The following is a 22,653-nucleotide window of genomic DNA, read 5'->3' as shown; positions in this document are numbered from 1 at the left end:
TTGTCGGGCCCGTAGACTATCCCATAGTCCACGCCTTCCACTCCTCCGATCACATCAGGTTCTTCATAGACCAGCTTGTAGTCGCCTTCCGGTGCTCCGTCAGTGGCCTCCACTTCATTCTCACAGTCTAGCAAGGGTATCGAAAGAAAGTGAGTGCATAGGTACTCAGCAAGCTCAAAAGGGAAAATGTGTTTGATGCACTAGCTACAACCATTGATCAGAAAATCTCATGTCAATGCATGTTTTGCAAACATTTCTTCAAAAGGTTTATTTTATTCAGAAAACTATGCCTGCCAGTGTTCACAGGTTGAACAGAACTTCATGGAGTTCCTTTCCTGCCGCGTTCGTAGTTCCCTTCCCGGAACAAGGAGTGACTGCCATAGTTTGATACCCTCTGCAGAGGTGCGTTACTTTTCTCATAAGAGAACTTATCCTTGATACCAACCGAGACGCGTTTCTCGTCCACACTTCCTTGGTGTGAGGCCAGGTGTAAGATCCAAGCAAATCACTGTGTTCTCCGTGACCTTGCATACCCACCCTTTTGTCCATCCGTACACCCCCGGTAGACATCTCCCAATCATACGGCTTTACCCCCGGTGTACTACGGACAATCCTTCATAGACGATAGAGCCTCTCATCCACACGGGTGAGGATTTTAAAGGATTTCCCAACCTACTGCAGTGTTATCCCCAACACCCAGCCAGGCTCCATCAACTCCGTTGATATGCAAGAGGGAAAAGATACAACTGACTTCCCCAGAGCCATTATAGATCTTATGGTTAACGTGAATTGTACGGCGTTAGAATCACTAGACATCATTGGTGATTAGTCCTAGATTTATAGAACCCTTGCAATGGAACCTCCACCATATCAACACATACCATGGTTCCATTGCCCACCACATAGTCATATTCATAATTGGGAAAGTAAAATTTGCGTTTCAATGAAGAAATGATAAGTATAGTACTTTTGCGGTAAATTGATATAAAATAATCAAGGTGACATGAGCAAGAGTGAACTTGCCTGGTGACTGCGAGATAATGCAGTTCGAAGTGTTGGATTGAACCTGAACCTCGGGTTCTGTAAAGAAGCATCATTGTCCGGTAAAGACAATGTTATAAGATCCAAATGATGCATGAATGTATGTATTATTTCATGTTGAATCCCTTACCCCGACATGGTTATTAAGAATTAGGGTTGAATTAAGTATTGGTGCCTTTGGCGGTACTTTAAGTACTTTAACATGGTTTTCTTTTCTAATAAGAAAAGAATTGAAAAATAGTTGATATTTTCCTTTGGAAAATATTTATTCCAAATAAGGAAAAAATAGGGTTTTCCTCATTTTGGAATTATTCATGAATTTTGAATTATTAAGATATTTCCCTTTTTGGAAAATCTTAATCTTTAAAAGAAATGACTTGGAATAATAGAACTTCCTTTGAAGTTATTTGAATAATAATTATTTGAATTCATTTTGAATTTTCCTTGATTTTTAAATCCAAGGAAAAATTACAATTAAAATTTAAAGTTTAAATTTGAATTCAAAAATTTCAAAATTTGAAATTGTATAACAAATTTCATTTCTTATTTTATTATTATTAAGAATAATTTGTTATTCATTAATCCTATTTTTCTTGGATTTTTTGAGGTATTTTCCATTTATTTTTATTTGGTAGAATTCACTAGTTATTTGTGAAAACAAAAAGACAGAAATACCCCTAGCCCAATTGGGCCGACCCACTACTTTGGCCCATTTGGACGGCCAACCGAGCCAGTCCAAAACGGTTCGGTGGTACCGAGTCCCTCGGCCCACCTCACTCTCTCTCTCGCTCACCGCTTCGCTTGCGAAACCCTAACCCCTAGGCGATTCGGTGGCAACCGTGTCGCCACCATGGTCGCCGCCGTGCTACGGCCAGCTCCGACCGAACCAAGGCATGACGTGGTGCTCGAACGATTCAGCGCGCGATGGTGCATCTGCTCGTCCGCTTAGTTTCGTCGATCTCGTACTCGACCGTGCGCGTGCGTGTGCGATGCTCGCAGATGCCAACGGATCCGTGACGATCTCCGCCGATCTGCGCTTCCTCGCCACTCCTGGGTGTTCTCTGCCTTCCCTCGTGGTGTGCGTGGCCTGGCACGGGACTGGCCGCGGTTTGGCGCCGCCGTGTCTGGCCTATGCCACCGTGCCACCATTACTGCGACTCGTTCCTCACCAGGTAACCCCCTTCTGCTTCTTCTACCTCCTCTTCTCCATCTATTCCTTCTCGATATGTGTCTACTGCCTCTAGCATATGTTGTTGCTGTTGTGCTTGACGTGTTGTCGTGCTTGCTATGCTACTGCTTGTGTTGTCGTTCTTGCTGTTCATGTGATGTTGTTGTGCTACTGTCCTTGCTATGCTGCTGTGCATGCTATGTCCTACTCCTAAACCTTTTGATGCAATTCCTATGCTTATTGGCTTACTATGTTGTGCCTACTTGTTCATATGCCTACTGGTTGATCACATGTGCTATCCACTTGTAATTCTATGCTATGCAATTGCTTGCTAATGGCTTGTGATTGGCCTAGGTTTGCACTACTGAAACTTGTGGTGTCAGTGATGCTCACCCATGCCCTGTGTAGGCTTCAGTTGATCCAATCCTTGGATCACTGCATGCTTATGATGCTATGTTCTGTCTTAGCTTGATCTAATTGATCCATTTGATCAATTAAATGCTAGTAGCTAGTTACTGGCTTACTCTTTGGCCATTTAAATGAATTATCTACTACTACTGTGGCTTATTCTTGCTCTGGAAAATGCACAAGTGTGTGTATGTGTTGCTATTGCTGTCCAAAGCTCATTGGACAAGATCCTATTGCTAGTAAGCAATGATTCATGTGACTGTTGCCTCTCTGTGATGCTATTATCCTGTTCAAGCATGGTTTACTATATATTTATGCTTGAATGAATTATTTATGGATGAACTGCTTATGCGGTGTTGATTAAATGCCTTGTTGTGCATGAGTTAGTATTTCCATGAATTAATTTGGAAATAAATAAGGTCTGAATCCATTTCTGGATAGTGATGGCTTATATACTTGGTTAAATGGATGGTTTTGTGTTTGATGTGACCTCTGTTGCTTTCCTATAGATTGGTTGCTCACACAATTGGCTAAATCTTGTTGGCTACTCATCTCTGCTTGCATAATAGGACATCATACATGCTATGAATACCATTATGCTTGCATGCGAAGAAATCTTGGGTGTTTCTGATGGTTTAGTAGCTAGGGTTTCACTAGGTGGTCCTTGGTAGCTTTTATAACCTGTAAATCTTCTACTGGTGCTTTCTGTGCCTGTGTGCACATCTGTGCATCTATTAATGAGGGTTACAAATTTGGTCAAGAGGAAGAGATTTATAATATTGTGGCTGCTCATGGTTATTTTGGCCAATTAATCTTCCAATATGCTAGTTTCAACAACTCTCGTTCTTTACACTTCTTGTTCATATGCACAAAAATAGTATCTGGATGGTTTAGGTTCTATTGGCTCCCTTTTACTGCCGGTGATCATTGGTCAATCACCAAGTGATGATCACCCCTTGAGCATCTCATCAATCATGACCTGTGTCATGCATGAATGATGGATTGGATCCACTAGATCCTCTCCACGAACTTGGTATAACTGGTTCCAGCTCCTAGATAGATAAGCTTGACTGTTGTTGAGCAGTTGCTTGATGGTTTTGTGACTTGTCCTTCTCCTCCTAGCTCCTTATGGTATTGTTCATGATCTCATGGTTTCTGTTGGGTTTTGGATGGATAAATGGTTCCTGTGGTTTCTTGTGTTGTTCTTGAGCAAGAACTGGATGAACTATTGCTGTTTCTTGGTTGTTGCTGGATAAAATGGTGATCTGGTCGACTGTGCCTGGTTTCTAGGGTTTCTACCCTACTTTTACCTCTGGTCTTTCTTCTCTGGCTGTGGCACACAACCCTGGCTTGGCTGGTGACTCAGCTATGGTGTTGTGCTGTTGCTTGCACAACATCTTCATGAGTTGTGAAGCCCTTTGGTGAAACTTGAGCCCTCTGTGCATGCCCAGGGTTGGTCTGCTTCATCTTATCCTTGTGTTGTCCAAGGTTTTGGATAAACACAAGTGTCAGTGACACTTGGTTCACCCCTGGCTGGTTACTGACTTACTATTTAACCCCCTGTATAGCTTTTCTTTCTGTTTTGCAGGTTTTGAAGATGAATATGACCTAGGAAGCAATTCTTCCAAGTCATTAGTTTAGGATCAATTGATGTAATCTTATTTTTATTTCTGTTTATAATTCATTCAATTCTTGTATAGAGAATATTGTAAAGACATTGTATATGTGTGTGTAAATCAATAAAGCTCAAATTTCCTTATGAGCTCAATTAGCTTTGTATCATTTACTTATAAATGATTTGTATATTGTAATTTGAAATCCAAAGTGATTTGAATTTATGAATTGTATTTGAATTATGAAGTGTATTTGAATTATGAACTCATAATTTATATTCTATATTGTTTAACTTTTATTCTTTGAGTTGTAAATTCAATATAACTTGTCAAATAAAATCAACTCCCAAAATCAACAAGATACAAAAGAGATCATGTCGAAATTTCATAACTCACATTGCTTAACTCTAATTGCAATTGAGAGAGAACCTCGATCCCTCTTAGGTTTAGTTACAATAAGACGCGAAAATTTCCCTCGTTTTGCGATGAAATGCACATCCCATTTCTAAATCTACCTTTAGATGTTCCTATGTTCTGGGTTATTACAGCCCGGCCCAAAATTCCCGGGCCAAACCCGACCTGACCATGCCTCTGGGCCAGGCCTGGGCCTGATTTTGTGGCCCGATGCTTGGACCGGGCCGAGCATGGGCCGTGATTTTACGCGTTTTACTAAAGCGGCCCGGCTCAAGGCCCGATGGGCTTTCTCCTTGATGGGTCAGGCTTGGGCCACTTTTTTCGGCCCAACGGTCGGGCCGGGCTGGGCCTGTGCCAGGATTTTTTGCCTCGGGCTTTGGTCGGCCCGGCGAGAAATGCACAGGTATATTCGTGACACACAACGTTACACAGAGCTAGATATTATTCTCGGAGTATAATATTATCTAGCCACGTATCCTCCTAAAACCTTATTTCCGAGCCAACCTTAATTGAGAATGAACTATTTGGGAAAACCTCGTGTTTCTTCATTGCTATTAGAACAACTCAGAAGTGCGAGTCTAGGGTTTTCAATAAACCTACAATAATGCATGAGAGCCAGCACTTGGCTTATTTAGATATGTCTAGATATATTTTGTGTGTGGATACATCTAAATCTAGAATAAGTAATATAGAAGGGAGGAAGTACATTGCAACTCAAAATATGCTCGATTAATATGAGGAGTGCCATCGAAAACAAAGAAAAACCACGGCAGAGTCACAGACACAGTGGAGTGCACGGGCACACAATGGAGTATGTTGGGTATAGGATGTCGTTCACGAAGATATTTCGGCGCAAGAAGACTAGCATCTCCTCATGGTTTCGCCGGTCGGCCGTTCTTCGAGGAAGAAGCTGGAGGCACGCCAGGGAAGCCAGGGATCAACGGCGTCGGCGGTAAGAAGGGCACCGGCGGCAGGATGGACGGGGGCGGTGGTGGCGGAGGCGGCGGGTTAAGCAACGGCAGCGGCAGTATCGGCGGTATCAACGACGCCGGCGGCGGCTGCGGGACGAGCGGCGGCAGAATGGACGGCGGAGACGGGGTGGGGAACACCGGCGGGACGAGGGACGGCGGCGCCGGCGTGATCGGGTTCGGAGGGATGGGCACGCCGCCGATGTTGGGCGGCTCCGGCACGAGCGGGATCGGCGGGAAGAACAGGCCCTTCTCGCTGCAGACGGCCCTGTCGTGGCACCGAACGGCGTCCGGGGCACCTGCGATCGATCGACATGGCACAAGAATCGCGCCCGAATGTTAGCTAGGACTTTTGCCCGAACGTAAGGTAATAACAACTTCAATCTGAAGCTAGTGGCGCACCTGAGGAAGCAGCATCCGTGGCCGCGCCGCCGGGGTGGACGACGGCAGGCGTGCGCTTCGGGTCATGCCGGACGGCGAGGTGACACTGGAAACAAGAGAGCAGCGCAACCAGTAGCAGGAGCAGGTGCGAACTGCGCATTCTGGTGGCGCCAGAACGGTCCATCTTCTTGAGAAACAGAGGCGCCATTGATTTGAACGTCGTCTGCTTGTGCTTAGCTCCGGTATTTATGCACGCGGAGGAGAGGAGTAGAAGAACAGAACCGATACGCCCTCTTGGAAGGCTCTGCCGCTTCGTTGTCAGGGAAGAGACATGCATGCATGTACCGTCGTCTTCGTCCCGTGTGTAGCTTTGTCACCATGCGTGACTCTCCCTTCACGGGCAGCGTTAACGAGAGCTGGGTGCCTAAATTCTTCCAGAAGATAACGTTCTTTGTGTGGTGCCCTGATGCTTGACATGGACCATTTTGTCTGTCGCCCTTCGTGTTTTTTTTTCTATCGACATGCTCCCTTGTTGGAACTTGGAACTGAGCGGAGCAGACCATAGCTAGGAGAAGGAGATACACAAGATAGGGGCTCCTCCACATGCAAATCCCCGGTGGCGGCCGGGCGCGCTCACACTTGCATAGTTGGCCTTGCTCAGCCTTTATTCAATTTGAACTCAATCAAGTTCGTGGTTGAGAACTGTAAAAGACTGTTGAACTTATCTTCTCCTATAAAGCCGGGCCAAGTGCCTTTTCTCCAAAAACAAAAAAATCAAGTTAATGGTTGGCTCCTTGATTGGATTGCAAACCGGATACCTTCCCTTTTCTCCTAGTTGCATAGATGACCATTCAAAAGAGGGCTGCTACTTGTCAAAGCTGAGAACCGAGTTAGTGCTTAGTCAAGTTTTACATTGTCTGATTGCATCATGGTTTCTGCATATATGAGTTGCAAGTTGAATTGCAACTAAGTTTTTTTAGTTGTAAGTGTGGGTTTGCAACTGAGAATTTTGTAGTTACAAGTAAAAATGTAACTAAAAAAAGGGTAAGGACCATTAGATTTTTTTTCATAATTCATGCTAGTTATAAGTTACAACTAAGATTTGATGAAAACATGAAAACTGAGTTATTCTGAATCGACTGATAATTAGTCACATCTTTCAAGATACAATGATTCGGGGAGCTAGGGACAAAATGCAGCATACTAAATCCAAAACACCCCAGTAGCTGTTATGAAAATATTGCACCAGTCAGTCTCCTTCCATCTTGCGCGCTCTCGTGAGTGTGAGAACCAGCAGTTTTCCCCTTCTCGTGCCATTTCCCCTGCTACAGTGCACAGAGGCGAGAGGGAGGCGACCGCGGGAGAGTGCCCTCTCACCGGCGAGTCCGGCGGTCAGCTCCGAATCGGAGGGCCCTCATGGCTCTCTGAGGAGGTGCAGACCACGGATCATCGCCGGTGGGTGGGGATTAGGTCTGCTTTCTGTAGTTTAGGGTTTCTTGGTCAGGATGGCGAGGCGGCGGCGGCGTCCTGGCGTAGGAATAAGGTCTCCCTGCTCCATCCCCGCTGCGGAGGTGCTCGGAGGAGCGCCGACGAGGAGTTTGTGGAGTTTTTGGCGCGGTGGTGGTCCGACGCTTCGGCCTTGTGCGGTGGTGTCGGCATGCTGCGCGGTGAGGCTGCTGGCTGTCTCTGTGGGCGACGGCGGCTTGAAGGTGAGGGATCTGGCCACCTCATGCGAGGTGGGGTGCCGTTGAGCCCAGATCCGGGGCGGATGGAGCTCGGGGAGCAAATCCAGGAGGGATTTAGCCCCCGGCCTGTGTTGTTTCTTTCCGAACCATCAGAAAGTTGTAGTGTACACACTCTCAAGAAAAGAAAGTTGTACATACCCTCCGGTCATCACCTGCACCCAATTATGTGTCTCTCCTCGTCAGAAAACAAGGTCAAACTTGCTCCAACATACGTCCGTGAACTGTTATATGCCAAGAAGAATACACGGACGAATCAAGTAATACAGTGCTCCACGCCTCCACGGAACAACGTAAAACATGGAAATTCACAATAATAACAGCAATGGAAGTACAAATTTTTTCTTCATGTCTAATAATTCAGTTACATTGCAAGAAGAAGATCATTACAGTTTTCCTATACAATCGCTGCTGCTTGACACTCAATGAAATAACCAAGCAACAACTTAAGCATTATGTATTGGGAGCATTAACAATAGCTGAACCAAGACTCACATTTTCCTGACATTGGATGCTGACAGCTTATCACTCTCGTGGATTCATGTTACTTTTTTTTTGCAAGAATCTCAATTCTTCACGGTAGCCAAATCGCTACTCTGTGGTGTTGTAATATATAGATTACATTGTTATGATACAGAGAACCAGCCATTCGACAACAGATATTACAGATAGCTGACGTATCTACACTGTCCTGATACAACACAATCCTACATTCCTACTGTATGAACAACACAACAACCGGTAATTGACTAATTACATCCTTGTACTCTATATGCATACAACAACAAAGATACAAATGCATGCATCCCGATTGGCAGTGAAGGGGGAAACTGGTAAGAGTATTACACAAGGTTTTGGCGCAGCAAAGACTGAGCCTCATCGGTGCTCCCATTCCCATCCTGTGCTTTCCAGAGGTTCTTGAGGAAGCCATGCCGCTGCTGTGCCTTGGGAGAGTCCGTCAAGTTCCCAGATGCCTGTGGGGATAGCTTAATGGAATTTGATGATGAACTCTGCACATGCTGGAGGCATACTTGCACGGCGTCATGCACCCGCACGAAACACCACCCTGCACCGATCATGTCTATGATGCCCGCTGTTGACAGCAGTAGGTGCACCTGCCGGTTAGGGTTCGCTATAGCGATCTGCAAGTAATATAAAAGGCCTCCCAGGGTTTTAACACGCAGATACATTAAGAGTTTTCATACTGTAGAATAGAAGAAGTGCTCAGGATAAGAACCTGGATGTCGCGTGCTTTGTATTCTTGGTTCAGGTCCTTGAGAGCTTGAACAGCACTCGAGTCGATGTATGTAACAGCTGCATGCCCAAATTTTACGATCATCTAAACTATTCATCTAGGTAGTCCAATTAATTATTAATCATAAGATACGGTTTTCAAACGAAAGAGAAACAATTATGTGCAAACAACAGTATTTAGCATGTGTATTAAGTCTTAACAGACATCGCAACAGAAATGGAAAGGCTTACGTGACATCTCGAGGATCACAAAGTACACCCTTCCAACATCAGGTCCCCGGTTTGAAACTGGGAGTTTGAGCTCATATTCGCGCAGCCTGATAAAGAACTTGCATCAAGATAACAATGAACCTTACTAATAATAAGACAAATTACTGAAACAGATGAAGAGATTCACCTGTCCTTTATGTAACTTATGTTAGCAAAGTAGATTGGTGAATCAATTCGGACAACAACAATTCCATTGTATGTATAAGCCTCAGGGTACTGCAATGTATTCCTGTACACAGTGGTTCCAGGCAAACGGCCCAAAACAGCTGCAGACGGGCCATAAAAACATATTAAAATAACCCTAATCAGAAGCAGTAATTTTTTTTTAAATGTATCAACGATTGAGAAACAATGGCATGGAAGGTCCAACAGAAGAGAACCCTGAGATACAACTCTGATTGCTCATTCCGAGGCATAATGATGGTGTGGTATCAAGCAGATTGCAAGTGGTCATCATGCATAGACTCTAGAGTAGCACATTTACTCACCTATATGTGGATTTGCTGATTCATGAATTACAAATGCCAGCGAGAATCCAACCTACAAAGGAAAACGTTACCATCAAATGAATGGTTCATCTTCATACAAAATCTGGAATTTTGCATGCCAGTCTTATCTACACTTCAGTTAAAGATCGATATAATAAGTAACTCAAATGACTAGATACAAATTCATACTTACCCCAACAAGGACACCAATTTCAATGCCAAAAACTAATGTTGTAATAAACGTCATTGCCCACAGAAAGAAATCCTTCTTATCAATACCCCACAGGAAAATGGCCTCGTCATAATCTACCTAGATACATTCCCAATATCCATGACAAATCAGGTGTCGAACAATTTAAGTTATGAAAAAATAATCCGTTAGAAGAAGACAGCTTAATAAAGAACTGATAAAACATGCTAGAGCAAAAATTGCAAGCTGAAACAGAAGTAAATAGACATAACTTTATTTCTTGCGGAGAAGGTACTAAATTGCCATCAGGCATCATGGTTAGCTTGAGTATTTGTTACAAACTCTTAATCATAGTATGAGTATTTGTTACAAACTCTTAATCATAGTATGTATAAATGAGTTCAGATGTCCTTACCAGACCAGTGACAGCAGAAATCACAATGGCAGCCAATGCACACTGAAGGAAAAATGATATGAAATGATAAGTATACATGGAACAGTTAATATCCTATCAAGCACAAGTATAACATGCTGAAAAATTGAAATATTTTATGGTTTACATTTGGCAAAACTGCCCATGAAATTACCTTAAAAGGTTGAATCTTACGAAAATTCAGTTCCACATAGAACACAATAAAGTTTACCTTTTAAGAAACAAGATTGTACAGTTCATTTGACTATTAGGAGTAAAATTAACTTATGTGATAAGTTTACATGTTTTTGCTACCTTTTATACACTATAGTAAATAAATTTGTCAAAATAAATCTGGCAACGTAAAACTCAAACATGATCCCTATTTTCTTGTGAGGAAACTTAAACTTCAAACTTAAATCTGCAAAATAGTATACACCAATAATACAAGGCTTATTGGGCATGCTTAATATTGTCAAAATGATATAAGAACAGTTTGATTCCAGCTGGAAGTTCCAAATTCGGTCCTCCGTATATACTTAGCAAGGCCTTAAGATATAGTGATACTATTGTTCATATTTAATACACACTGTTGGTAGCATTAATACACAAAGAAAAAGGTGAACACAAGGTTTCAAACGGGAAACTTCATTGAGCAACCCAATGGTTACTTAAAGAGAGTTATCAAAACAAAGCACATGGCTAATCTTACCTGAGGTATATCAGTAAATAATGGTGTCATAAACAAGAGAGCGCCGCAAATTATTATGCCCATTATAATTCCTGATAATCCAGTCTTTGCCCCACTTTCATGATTAACAGCAGACCTAGAAAAGGAGCCTGCATGGACATCCATCAATAATCAGCTTTCAAAAACCTCAAGACTCGCGAGTAACTAAAACATCTCAAAAAATTTAGCTAAAGAACAGCGAAGAAATACAGATGAATGAAGTAGCGCCCACTCATTAAATATGTTTAATATTTTACCTGTAGCAGGGTATGAAGAGAAGAATGAACCACATATATTTGCTATGCCAAGCCCAAATAACTGTAACAAGGAGAACTTGATCAGAAGGGTTGATTTTGAATAAAGAGAATATTAGCTAGAAACAATAAACACTGCTATATGCAAATGCATGCATAGTTTTAAATATTCTTGTAAATAACAAAAAAAAAAATGCAACATTGATACCCTGCTACATCTAAATCAGGATCATTCACACATCAATTCAGTATTGCCTAAGTTGACTGTTCATGCCTCTGGAAAGAATAGTCACTAAGGGCTCGTTTGGTTACAGGAAACCCGGCGGAATCCCGGCCTTTTCCCGGGGAGATTTTGCCCCTAGTCCAGAGGTCGGGAAAATAATCCCGGGGGTTTGCTCCTGTTTCTGACTTTTCCCGGCCGGGAATATTTACCCGGGGAAGTTTGGCCCGAACAGCCAAACGAGCCCTAAGTAGAACTTCCTAGAGTATTACCACCTACGACAGGCATCCTAATCACCTATTAAGACCACATGCTTTGATGGAACATTATCATTCCCAAATCTGTAGTGCAAGGTGATTTAGAAAAGAGAAAAATGAAACAAAAGAAATGAGAGCTAAATTTATCATGTTCATTCATCACAGATGACATGATTGCCTGAAATCTTATGATAATTAAGTTGACTAAGCCTGTAGAAGCTATCTATGCTACTAGTTATTAACGCACGTATGATATCATGATTTATGCATGCCAAGTTGCTAACCCCCCCCTCCATTACTTAGATAATATATTGTCGGCGTGGAGACGGGGCAGGAAACAATGCAAGGCAGCAGATAAAGATTATTAGTTGTTTTCTTTGTTAGAGCATCTCCACCGGCGACAGCATTTTGGGGGCCGGCATCGAAAATGGGCTCGCACCGGCGCACCCCAAATAGCACCGGCGCTTTTTCGAGCCCAATAGAAGCGCCGGCAACCCTGTGCCGGCCTCTTCGCGAAGGGCGCAAATCGTAGGGGTGGAATCGAGCCGAGCCGAGCCGGCTCGAGGCTCGGCTCGGAAAGGCTTGTGAAATTTCGAGCCAAGCCTGGCTCGGCTTGTGACTAAAAGTTTCCTAAAAGTTGGGCTCGAGGCTCGGCTCGACAAGCTCTTGGCTCGGCTGGGAAGGCTCACGAGCCGACTGCCACATCTCAGCGCCCAGTCAGACCGCACCATCTTTTTCTTTGCCTGCGGCGATTCCCTACCATCTCTATCCCCTCCTCTCCTGGTAGCTCGCTAGGCCATAAGATTAACCTCAGTCGCCGTCGCCGCCGGCCGCTGCTGCTCGCCGCCACCTGCACCGACCTGGCCACTCCCCGATCTCTTCCTCCCATGGCTATCTCTGCCTCATGCAGCGCTGCTCCTCTCGGTCCCCTTGCCCTCCACCGCTTGCTCCTCCCGGCTCCCGGCTGCCTCGGATGCGCACGGCGCCGCGCGCAGCGGCCGTTGTTTGGCTGCTCGGCTGCTCGATTACTATGTGTAACAATCGGGAAATCAAATTGAGGAGAGAGAGATGATAAGACTATGCATGATGAGGAAGACGGACAGTAGAGTATTTCTTGTCAGTGAGATCAATGGATTTTCTATACTGTGGTTTCATGTTGATTCCTACAAGACAACCTGCTGGAAGAGGTATTTGTAATACTTGTAGCTGACGTGGCCATGTACTACAGATGGTTGCCACCTAAATTAATGTATATAGCCAGACGTGTTACTCAAATGATATTGTTAATCTCTATTTTGCAATTTCTGCTTATTTATTTGTGCTATGCATATTTAAGATTTAGCTAGTAGACAATAGGTGAACTCGCATATGATCAGAACTAGATCAAAGTACCTAATGCTTTCGCAATACAGTGTTGTCGACCTAACATACAAACCAATACAATAGCCAATTGTTGATTACATCTGTAAATTATTAGATTTATAGCAAGGGTAATGCCAATTTATTTTTTGCATCGAGCCTTCGAGCCGGCTTGCGAGCTTCGTCGAGCGGGCTTGTCGAGCCTCGAGCCATGGTTGGGAGGTTTAGGCTTGGCTTGTGCATCTTTCGAGCCGAGCCGAGCCCGAGCCAAGCCTTGTCGAGCCTGAGCCGAGCCTCGAGCCTCAAGCTTTGTGTCCACCCCTAGCAAATCGGGCGTGCCGGCGCCTCGCGAGACGACGGTTTTCGCGGGTGGGGGCGCCTTGTCAGCGAGAGGACGCGACGGTTCGCATCGGAAACGACGGGGGAAGGTTGGTCGTCGGCGTTAATGGCCTCTCGCGTGGAAACCGAGGCGGCGACTGGCCACGCGGCGTCCACCCACCTTCCCCACGCGCCTTCAATGCGCGTCCGCCACCTCCCTTAAAACCCCACCGGTGCGCACTTCCCTTCTTCCCCATGTTCCAACACTAGCCACCACCGTCGCAACCGCCGCGCAAACAAACCACCTCTCCCACGCACCCACCAACGATGGCGCACAACGACGAGGCCGGCGGCAGCGGCGGCGTGCTCCGCTTGTTGCAGCTTAGCTACGACGAGGCGGATGTAGCAGCGCATCCTCGTGCCAGTAGAGTACAAGCTGCCGCAGAGCTGGCACGTCTCCAACGCCGGCTTCACCGTGCCACCGTCGCCACCGTTCACCGTGCCACAGACGTGAGCCCTCGCTAGGGAACGGCGGAACCTGCTGACGCCGGCGAAGAGGAACCTGCCGGCCAACGCGCTCGACAGCCCGGCGTGACCGAGCGCGCCGTCGAGCTCGCGCGCGCGGCCGCTTCAACAACGTCGGCCGCCGTGCCTGGTGGCAAGGCCGCGATGTCGACGACACGCTGCGGCAGTATGGCTTCCACCAACGCGCTCGCGGCGACCCTCCGCGCGTCCCATTGTACTTCCCGCAGGCGGAGTGCATGGCGCCGACTCTGCTCTGCAGAGGGTGCCGAAGAGGACTACGGTGTCCGGGAGCTCGCGCACCGGATCGTCCGCAGCCGCCGACCGCACGCGCTCGGCCGCGACTCCTTCCGGAGGCGTCATCATCCGCGACGGGGCGAGGCGCGCGTCCTCTGCTCCGGCCCGTCGGACAACGGGGTCGGGCTAACGCCGCCGCCTCAAGGAGGAGGACGCCGCGGCCTCGCCACCACTTCCGCCGGCGAAGAAGCAATGGTGGGAGATGGAGGCGCAGGCGGCCCTCCGTGGCGGCGACGACCCGAAGGAGTTCCTTGGCCATAACTTCATTGTCGGCCGCTCCGTCGACGAGGACTACCGGCAGATCATGATGGACCCGCGGCAGGTGGCGGTGTGGTCCGCCAAGGACCACGGCGCCAACTTGGTCGACCTCACCGGACCTTCCGAGCTGCCGGCGCCAAAGGAGGAGAAGGACGACGACGACTACTGGTCCCTCGGGCCATCCAGCGATGACGGCGACGACGGCAACAACCTCGACTTCAACGCCTTCGATGCACGCCGCCGCTAGATTTTTTTTGTTTTTTAGTTTAAAATCGAGTTACATTTGTATAAATTTCGTATGAATTTCGTTTGAATATCGTTTTCAAAATGTCATAATAAGTTTGAATTTCTATCGGGGCTGTCATATGGGGGCGCCGGTGTGGGAGCAGCATCCCCAAATAGAGGATGCACTGCCGGCGCCCCCCATAAGGCAGTGCCGGCGCCTATTTGGGGGCCGCCGGTGGAGATGCTCTTACCAAGTTGTACCCTAGAGACAAGGATAACCTCGACCTTGCGCAGCAGAGGCACTGCATCCAGCAGCAAGGATGGTGACACTATACCAACAGGCAGCACTGCCACCTGTGGCTAGCGCGACCTAACCTACAGGGGCGGACAGCGACGCCACTGTTTGATTCCTTGACAACAGCAGCAATGCCTAGCAAAGCAACGGTACCAACCATATCTACCATGTCCAGGAGGTTTGAGTGCATGAGGATGTGCCGCATCAATCCTAGGTAGGACGTCCAGGAAGCATGCACACACAAGCACGATGGACAGATCACGCCTTCCTGAGAACTGGGAACTGAAGGGTCATTCCTACGCAGCCATGATGCTCGACGTGACGCATTGCTCTGCGTCTGCGGGCATTCTGCTACAGTGCTACCTACAGGAAGGAGGTGGCCACATCTGCAGCGGTCCCGATACCAGCAAGGTGCATGCTTGGGTTGTGTGGGCTACTCATGCTTGCGGTACCCAGCACTACTGCATCATCAAGCAAAGGAAGTTGTACTCCATTGGTGGTGGTGGTACAATTATCCAAGGTAGCTGCACGCCGGCATGGGACTGCTCTTTCCTGAAGGCGTAAGCAACCTCTTCGCTATGCTTGATTCATTTAGGTATAGGCTTCTTCTGATAGACCTCTCTGGTTACGACACACCCAGAGCAGAATCCTGGGATGAGAACTAAAAGAACTGACGAGAAGGGGTGTAATGTTATGAGTGTGAATAAGGCGCATAGGACGCCGCACACAAGGCAAGGTTGATAGCAGATAACAGATTAGTTAGTTGTTGCCATTCGTAGCACGATGCATCCTAGAGTTTAAGGCTAGAGAATTATAAGCTTGGTGCTTGAGCCAAGCATTTAAAAGAACTTCAATCTACTACTAGCAAGAAAAAGACTATTTACTTGACTTAATTGAGGTGCTGCTCTGTGCATCTGAAAAGTTCATGTCAGAGTTGGATATTTTTGCAGAGCACAGTTAAGTATGTCGTCTGGTAAATTGTTTCCTTAGTCTTAGAGAACAGATAGATAGTTGGTATGACCCCAAGGTGAACAGACCATCATCACCAACTAGTTTCCTCATAGGAGTGAAGAGTGCATCGAACATGTTACTATAGTTAACTTCATTAACATGATGAAAAAAATAATACAATTGTGTTTGAAGAACAAATGCGATCAGCTTGTACCAACAAAACTAATTACTCAATGTTTCTGTCATCATACCTCTTTGTTCGAGTCCAATTCATAGCCATTCTTAGCAGCTAAAGCTTTAGCAATCCCAACAGATTCCTAAGAATATATACCACAAACGTTTAATATCCACTAAATAAAGTACAGAACGCAAGACAAATTGAAAGATAGCAATATGTTTTTACCAAAATGGCAACACCAGTGATAAGAACTGCAGTTGGCATTAGGGACATCAAATGTTCAAATCCTCGGGGAATGGAGAACTTGGGAAGGCCTTGCGGTATTTCACCTACCTAGGCACTCGAGAAATGGAGGATAACTTGTGATGTAGTTGTCCACGATAATGTATGACATGAGGTAAATTTAACTTGACAAAACAAAAATATGACCAAACGTGTGGTTAGCCAAAGCGGAAATCAACATGAGTGTTGACTGTGGCAGTCTGTTAGCAGTGACTCGCTGAGAACTTGCACGCATGAAAGACGAGCATTTACCACATGCACAATTTGAGTTAAAAATTGGAAAATTATCATAACACCACACATCAGGCATCACGCATGTGGTATTTATTGACTTTCACAGAACATCTTATCAAAATAAAATGTCTGGGTAGCCATCTGTAATCACAACATTTGATAATACACACATGAAAAACAAATCAAAGAATGCATATGCATCATCAAACAGAATAGATGTCAAATGAACAAAAAAAGGAGCATGCCAAGGTACATGTTTCAGAGCCATTTTAGTGCATATATTGCATAACATCGCATGATTCAGGATAGATGAATATAAGGAGCTTACTCACCACTGATATGGCAGATGGACGGAAAACTTTCACAAACAATGTTCCAAGAACAACAGCTGTTAGTGGTCCAGAGGCTCTCAAAAAACGTAATTTTTTATTTGTTTTCCCCTGCAAAAAATTTAGGGGTCATAAAAATGATATACTACCAAAGTGTGCTATTTCGAATCAAACAGTTAACTGAAAAGTAAATGAGAGATAAAGCCATGCCAACTTACTAGTTTTTTCATTATTAGAAGAATAGCAAGAAATACTGATCCCATTAAAAATGGAGGCCAGGAGAACTGCAAAACAGTGCTGCTATATTAGGTTAAAATAATACATAAATCATGATCTGAAACAGTAATATTAGCAGTTTTAATGTATGCAGTGTGCCTAAGGAAGGTTGATTAATGTTTTGTAATACGTATAAATGGCAGAGCTTAAAACTTGAGAACTGTTCACTGTAGTCAGAAGAATGCATTCGCATTTTTATTGTTAAAAAAGTACTGGGTTTGGTACCGTGGACAGTATCCAACTAAGTGATGCTCACAGACATATGCTAAGCTTTGCAATGGCAGTGACAATAGTGAGCTAATGGCAATCAAAATATTTTCAAGCTATATGCTTAGGCAGCAGTGTGGATCTAAAATAAGACATGGAACGAGATACAGGGGCAGAAGAAAACACACCTGATCTATTCCTGCAATTATACTCTCAATAAGTGGTATAATTTTGCTGCTTCTTGTAACACTGTAACCTAAGAAATACTTGATTTGGGACAAACCAATTACAATGGCTGAAGCTGTAGTGAATCCAGATATTACCGAATGGCTGATGAAACGAATAAGCCAACCAAGTCTGCCAAAAAAGGAAAATGCATGAACCACATGCACTATTCCAAAAATATTCAAAAAAAGTTCATGGATATAGTGCATGTTCAATGCAAAATATAAAGGTCTTCCATACAAACCATAAAGACAAGCTATACATGTGAACAGTTCATGATGCAGTGCTTGCGTTTTATTTTATTTCCATGGATGGAGGTGGGATATTTTGGGGTGTACGTGGGGATGGGGGTACACTGATGCTCCCTTTCTATATATACTATGCAAGCACCGAGTGTTGCTTTTGTAATATGCCCCTTTTTCCCAAAGTCAAATGATTTCAGGACAGTTTTGCCAACAAGACAAAATACAATGGAAAGCAGCTTGGTCCTTTGGGTAAACACTAGCAAAAGATAAAGCATCCGAAAATGAAGATATGCAGCTAGGGAGTTAATCATCTGAGCTATACACATTGTTATATTGCTAATACGAAAGAATAGAATAACAATGAATCTGCATACATGTTACAAGAGCAAGTTCAATGCTTTCAAATTTTAATTTTTCCAAAATGGATAAGCAGGAACACTAACTTTCCTCGCTGAACAGAATTACCTTAGCAATCCCATCAAGCATTCCAATATCCCAACCATGAATGCCAACAATATGGCTAATTCTGTATACAGCTCACTAGATGAATTAACTATACCCCCAAGAACATTGGACACTAGCAGGGAAACAAGTGCCACTGGCCCTACTGCTAATTGTCGCGAGGACCCAAAAATTGCGTAGACAATCAGTGGTACAAAGCCTGTGTCTGTTCAGCACAATGAAAATGAAAACAGATGATTTGCATCAACTAGTATGCTCATTTGAGTATATAAAGAAAAGAAAAAGTAAGGAGAGTCAGATGTAAGCACTTACACAGCCCATAAATTGGGTGAAGCCCAGCCAGCTTTGCATATGACATTGCCTACAACACAATACAAAAATGAATTTCTGACAAAAAAATGTAGAGCAAATGGAGGGTACAAAATACTAACACCAAACCAGCACGCACGTGAACAGGAATGTTCGTTACTAACTGTTAGGAAAATCAGGACAATGAACAAGTTATGTAACCAAGCTGAGATATTGTGCACAACTTTCAATACAACTTAGCAGGAAGACCCAATAAGTTCAGTTAATCCATAAAAAACAGCAAATAAGCGCTGAATTAAAAATATATACATAAATAAACATACCAAATTCAAACGAAATCAGTAAAAAACACAATAAATGAAATTATGGCGCCTTTACCCTGGTACACTTGGTAATCAATGGTTGCCGAGGAACCCAATTACCACCTATGAATTCATACAATTTTCCCCCAATATATGCTGCACCGATCTCATTCATTCTGATTAAACAAGTTACGCTTAACTGAAGGATATGTTACTTGTAACTATCAATAACCAGAAGCCCATCACATGGAAAATAGGATATGAAAATACTGCATTTGCCAATGCACAAATCAACCTAATAGCAGAAAGTTTAATTCTGGAATGTGCTAATAGTGGGCACAGGCAACTAGCTATACACCAACCTTCCCATCTAACTTGAATAAATTACAGAGCTCAACTCCATATTTGAAATAATAATACTTCAAAACCTTGCATGAAAAATCAATTGAATGCCACTGTTTGCAAACAAACCATATATGGGATGGACAAGTTGCTCGTAGTAACACTCCCTTGTGCAGTCAACTACTCAATTAAGCTGTATTCACGACTTCAGATCACAGAAATCGTGTTTAACCGGCTCCAATAGAATACCATTTTAGAAGTTTTCTCATAAAAAGACACCAACAATACTTTAAGACGAGCAATAGAGCAAACAGTAGTTTATTTTCTTGACTCGAGAGACCAATAAGTCAATAAGCTCGAGCAGGAGCCAAAAGATTCAGCTAATTTACAGAGATATGTATTTTTTGAGTAAAAATCTAAACGAACTTGGTCATTATAACATTGCATAGCAATAGTGGATCCTGTCAAAGCAATATAAGATCTAAGAATTTAAGTTGTATTCACGACTTTAGATCTCAGAATTCATGTTTAACTGACTCCAATAGAATAGCATTTTAGAAGTTTTCTCATAAACGGACACCAACAATACTTTAAGACGAGCAATAGAGCAAACAGTAGTTTATTTTCTTGACTCGAGCGACCAATAAGTCAATAAGCTCGAGCAGGAGCCAAAAGATTCAGCTAATTTCCAGAGATATGTATTTTTCGAGTAAAAGTCTAAACGAACTTGGTCATTATAACATTGCATAGCAATAGTGGATCCTGTCAAAGCAATACAAGATCTAAGAATTTAAGCTGTATTCACGACTTCAGATCACAGTATCCGTGTTTAACCGGCTCCAATAGAATAGCATTTTAGAAGTTTTCTCATAAACGGACACCAACAATACTTTAAGACATGCAATAGAGCAAAAATAGTTTATTTTCTTGACTCGAGCAACCAATAAGTCAATAAGCTCGAGCAGGAGCCAAAAGATTCAGCTAATTTCCAGAGATATGTATTTTTCGAGTAAAAGTCTAAACGAACTTGGTCGTTATAATATTGCATAGCAATAGTGGATCCTGTCAAAGCAATATAAGATCTAAGAATTTAAGCTGTATTCACGACTTTAGATCTCAGAATTTGTGTCAACTGACTCCAATAGAATATCATTTTAGAAGTTTTCTCATAAAAGGAACCAACAATACTTTAAGACAAGCAATAGAGCAAACAATAGTTTATTCTCTTGACTCAAGCGAACAATAAGTCAATAAGCTCGAGCAGGAGCCAAAAGATTCAGCTAATTTACAGAGATATGCAATTTTCGAGTAAAAGTCTAAACAAACTTGGTCATTATAACATTGCATAGCAATAGTGGATCCTGTCAAAGCAATATAAGATCTAAGAATTCAAGCTGTATTCACGACTTTACATCTCAGAGTTCGTGTTTACCTGACTCCTATAGTTAGAAGTTTTCTCATAAACGGACGCCAACAGTACTATAAGACAAGCAACAAGCAAACAATACTACAGTACAATACTAGTTTATTTTCTTGACTCGAGCGACCAATTAGTCAATAAGCTCAAGCAGGAGCCAAAAGATTCAGCTAATTTCCAGAGATATGTATTTTTCGAGTAAAAATCTAAACAAACTTGGTCATTATTAGCAATAGTGGATCCTGTCAAAGCAATATAAGATCTAAGAATTCAAGCTGTATTCACGACTTTACATCTCAGAGTTCGTGTTTACCTGACTCCTATAGTTAGAAGTTTTCGCATAAACGGACACCAACAGTACTATAAGACAAGCAACAAGCAAACAATACTACAGTACAGTACTAGTTTATTTTCTTGACTCGAGCGACCAATTAGTCAATAAGCTCAAGCAGGAGCCAAAAGATTCAGCTAATTTCCAGAGATATGTATTTTTCGAGTAAAAATCTACATGAACTTGGTCATTACAACATTCCATAGCAATAGTGGGTCCTGTCAAAGGAATATAAGATCTACGAATTTAAGCTGTATTCACGACTTTAGATCTCAGAAATCGTGTTTAACCGGCTCCAATAGAATATCATTTTAGAAGTTTTCTCATAAACGGGAACTAACAATACTTTAAGACAAGCAATAGAGCAAAAATAGTTTATTTTCTTGACTCAAGCGAACAATAAGTCAATAAGCTCGAGCAGGAGGCAAAAGATTCAGCTAATTTCCAAAGATATGTATTTTTTTGAGTAAAAATCTAAACGAACTTGGACATTATAACATTGCATAGCAGTAGTGGATCCTGTCAAAGCAATATAAGATCTAAGAATATAAGCTGTATTCACGACTTTAGATCTCAGAATTCGTGTTTAACCGGCTCCAATAGAATAGCATTTTAGAAGTTTTCTCATAAACGGACACCAACAGTACTACTCTGTAGTATAAGACAAGCAATAGAGCAAACAATAGTTTTATTTTCCTGACTCGAGCAACCAATAAGTCAATAAGCTTGAGCAGGAGCAGGAGCAGGAGCCAACAGCTAATTTTCAGAGATATGTATTCTTTGAGCAGAAATCTCAAGGAACTTGGTCATTACAACATTGTATAGCAATAGTACATCGGGTCAAAGCAATATGCTAGAAACTACTACTATGGGAGTAGAAGGGTACCTGGGGCACAAGCATGACTCCGACGGTGATGCCGGCGGTGAGGTCGGCCTGGAGGTCCTCCTTCCACCTGTACCTCCGCATCCACGCCAGGCACGGGAGTGCCGTCTCCGCCCACTCCCACGGCCCCATCCCCCGCGCCCTCTCCATCGCCGCCGACAGCAACGACGACGGGGCGGCGGCGGAGGAGGCCGGCCCCCGCGCGGCCGTGTCCGTAGGGTGGCGCAGCGGTATCACCCTCACCGGCCTTCCGAGCCCCGAAACGGCGGCGGCGGCCAGCTCGCCGGAGCTCGCCGACGCGAACGACGACCGGTCCATTCGGTTCGAGGATTCCTTGAATTGTTCGGTTCGACGGCCGGAGGATGTGGAGGCGAGCGAGTGGGCCAAGGCGTGGAGTGGCTATACGTCTCTCTGCAAGTGTCGACGGCCGGATTGTTCTCCTGGGGTGGCGATCGGACGGCCCTACTGGGCCAATCATTGTTCTCGTGCGGTTGACCGCCGTTGTTGTAACTGGACGGGATTCTGGGCGCGTGCATCGCCTTTTCTCGCGACGGCGATGCACCTGGACAGCCTGCCGGCACGTGTGCATCGCATCG

The 22,653-nt window shown here is 44.1% G+C and overlaps 2 protein-coding genes across 2 annotated transcripts; both read right to left on the bottom strand.

The window, feature by feature from the left end:
* Window positions 1-5,169: 5,169 nt before the first annotated feature.
* On the bottom strand, window positions 5,170-6,239 carry LOC127300358 (uncharacterized). The gene is made up of 2 exons (XM_051330461.2): window positions 6,015-6,239; window positions 5,170-5,911 (listed from the first exon to the last, which is right to left on the bottom strand). The coding sequence occupies exons 1-2, from the start codon at window positions 6,199-6,201 to the stop codon at window positions 5,517-5,519; spliced, it is 582 nt and encodes a 193-aa protein (XP_051186421.1). The 5' UTR covers window positions 6,202-6,239; the 3' UTR covers window positions 5,170-5,516.
* Window positions 6,240-8,250: 2,011 nt separating this feature from the next.
* Window positions 8,251-22,452, bottom strand: LOC127300357 (sulfate transporter 4.1, chloroplastic). Its single transcript, XM_051330460.2, has 17 exons — window positions 22,061-22,452; window positions 18,786-18,834; window positions 18,477-18,678; window positions 17,730-17,898; window positions 17,277-17,342; window positions 17,062-17,169; window positions 16,439-16,546; window positions 16,287-16,352; window positions 11,337-11,397; window positions 11,062-11,189; window positions 10,353-10,394; window positions 9,941-10,057; window positions 9,748-9,799; window positions 9,387-9,525; window positions 9,221-9,306; window positions 8,973-9,049; window positions 8,251-8,877 (listed from the first exon to the last, which is right to left on the bottom strand). Exons 1-17 carry the CDS (start codon window positions 22,373-22,375, stop codon window positions 8,578-8,580), a joined length of 2,085 nt encoding a protein of 694 aa, XP_051186420.1. The 5' UTR covers window positions 22,376-22,452; the 3' UTR covers window positions 8,251-8,577.
* Between the last annotated feature and the right edge of the window lie 201 nt (window positions 22,453-22,653).

The sequence above is a fragment of the Lolium perenne genome, chromosome 5 (genome assembly GCF_019359855.2).
Source record: "Lolium perenne isolate Kyuss_39 chromosome 5, Kyuss_2.0, whole genome shotgun sequence".
In the NCBI taxonomy this organism is placed as follows: Eukaryota; Viridiplantae; Streptophyta; class Magnoliopsida; order Poales; family Poaceae; genus Lolium; species Lolium perenne.
Note: the sequence above shows the minus strand (reverse complement) of the source record. Positions and strands in the feature narration are given on the sequence as shown.

Coding starts and splice junctions, on each gene's coding strand:
- LOC127300358 (XM_051330461.2), bottom strand. CDS start 6,201: ATGGCGCCTCTGTTTCTCAAGAAGATGGACCGTTCTGGCGCCACCAGA. Junction 5,912..6,014: donor CACGGATGCTGCTTCCTCAG/GTGCGCCACTAG, acceptor GATCGATCGCAG/GTGCCCCGGACGCCGTTCGG.
- LOC127300357 (XM_051330460.2), bottom strand. CDS start 22,375: ATGGACCGGTCGTCGTTCGCGTCGGCGAGCTCCGGCGAGCTGGCCGCC. Junction 18,835..22,060: donor GAGTCATGCTTGTGCCCCAG/GTACCCTTCTAC, acceptor ATTGTGTTGTAG/GCAATGTCATATGCAAAGCT. Junction 17,343..17,729: donor TAATTGCAGGAATAGATCAG/GTGTGTTTTCTT, acceptor ACTGTTTTGCAG/TTCTCCTGGCCTCCATTTTT.